The sequence below is a fragment of the Octopus bimaculoides genome, chromosome 8, assembly GCF_001194135.2.
Source record: "Octopus bimaculoides isolate UCB-OBI-ISO-001 chromosome 8, ASM119413v2, whole genome shotgun sequence".
In the NCBI taxonomy this organism is placed as follows: Eukaryota; Metazoa; Mollusca; class Cephalopoda; order Octopoda; family Octopodidae; genus Octopus; species Octopus bimaculoides.
This window is the reverse complement of record NC_068988.1, coordinates 29776615-29778603: the sequence shown is the minus strand read 5'-3', so window position 1 is coordinate 29778603 and position 1989 is coordinate 29776615. Positions and strand designations below refer to the sequence as shown.

Here is a 1989-nt window from a genome sequence, read left to right as displayed (position 1 = left end):
TATATATATATATATATATATATATATATATGTATTGATTGACCGTTGACTGAACACTATTCAATTTTTTTTCTCCGTGTTTTTCTCCTTGTCTCCGTATTCTTTCTGTTGAAGAGCGTAGCTCGAAACGTCAAAGACTTTCCGTATTCCCGAGCGTCATACTAATATATACTTTTGTTATTTACACCACCTGTCCTCGTCTGTTGTTATTTTTTGTATATTCTCCCATATATGTATGTATACATGTATATGATCTGTTCCATTTTGCCTGTCCTTTGTCATTGCATGATTAAAAATATAATGTAATATTTCTCTTTGTTCCTAGATCCAAGCCAACATGGACAGTCTGTTTTATTTCCTGCTTTTCCTTCGGTTGTTCCCTATGTCCCCTAATTGGTTCCTCAACATCTCATCACCAATACTTGACATTCCAATACACTATTTCTTCTTCTCAGTTTTGGTGGGTAAGTCACCTTTTCATTTCCAAATTTTCAATGTAAGACAAAGTCAGTCCATACCTTATCTCTCTCCCTCTCCCTTTTCCCCCTCTCCCTTTCCCCCTCTCCCCTCCCCCCCTCCTCTCCCTCTCTTTCCCTCATATATCATTTTCAGAAGCAAGAATGGGTTAGATGGGTGCTTATGAAGGGGCAAACCCCCCCCGAAATATGGCATATACACTCATTACCCATTTTTGTCTTTGATCTTGTCTGTTTTCATCTGACGTCTTGATACGAAACGTTGTAGCAAAAATCAGTGCTGTCTACAGCATCTCTTGAATATCTGTAGAAATAACTTTAAAATTAATGGCTGAAATCTTTTATATGGATATTAGCACCTTCAGTTTAAGCTGTATATTTTTGAAGTAAATTTAAACTGTGTACAACATCTGTTTATTTCCATTCTTTCTTTACAGGTTTGATGCCATACAACTTCATTTGTGTTCAGACCGGCTGTGTCTTGTCTTCAATACGGTCCGTCAATGATATATTTACGATTTCAACTGTTTTGAAACTTCTCGGCATTGCCGTTGTAGCTGTCCTTCCTGGATGCGTCATCAAGTTTTGGAAACAAAAATCTGTTAAACAAGAATAATAATGTATATAATTCCAATAATGTTTGGTTCAATTATGACTAAGTTATTAAAAACAGCAAGCTGGCAGAATCGTTAGCACACCGACCAAAATACTTACCGTCATTTCGTCCATCTTTACACTCTGAGTTCAATATCTATTAAGGTCAACTTTACCGTTCATCCGTTTGGGTCGATAAAATAAGTAACAGTTTAACACTGGGGTTGATGTATTCAACTTACCCTCTCCCCAAAAATGCTGGCCTTGTGCCAAAATTTGAAATCATTATTACTAAATTATTAAGACTGAAAGAAATGGATGAAGTAACTCTAATTTAAATCAAGCATCTTTTTAAAAGATGATGTTTTTATATATATTATTGAAACATGTTGAAAATGTTGAGATTCATTTTTGCGATGTCTCTGTTGATTATAACTTTGTGAAATTCAACTCTGTTAATTATAACCATTATATATTAATATTGATTAAATAATGTGTTCAAATTTACTATTTCCCACAACTTAGATGTCATAATATATAGAGTGTCCATGGAATGGAAACCATTCCTTTTGTGTAATATGTAATGAAACTCATATATGTATATCAATGAATTCGATTTATAGAAGTGTGTGTATGTGTGCGTGTGTGTGTGTATAATTGCATATACATACAGAGGAATCGTCAAGAGTCACACATTTAATTCTTGTTTCTATTTGTCCTCTGTGTGTAGAATGAAACAATAGTTTCATGTTTTTGTGTGCATGTGTGTGTGTGTGTGTGTACACAAGCTGTCATCAAGATTTGTTTTTTTCATATTTCACACCCCTCCCACTTTCGAAAGTTCAAGGAATCATTATCATCATCATCATTCTTTCGTCTACTTTTCCATGCCTGCATGGGTCAGACTGAATTTACTGCG

The 1989-nt window shown here is 34.7% G+C and overlaps 1 protein-coding gene across 3 annotated transcripts in view; it reads left to right on the top strand.

The window, feature by feature from the left end:
* The window catches only part of LOC106873319 (transmembrane protein 41A), a 15965-nt gene extending 14388 nt beyond the window's left edge, over positions 1–1577 (top strand). For all 3 annotated transcript variants that reach the window (XM_052970026.1, XM_014920643.2, XM_052970025.1), the window contains 2 exons: positions 326–464; positions 914–1577. In XM_052970026.1, coding sequence (XP_052825986.1) covers positions 326–464; positions 914–1092 — 318 coding nt within the window. In that variant the 3' untranslated portion in view covers positions 1093–1577. The remainder of the gene's footprint in view (positions 1–325; positions 465–913) is intronic.
* Positions 1578–1989: the final 412 nt, after the last annotated feature.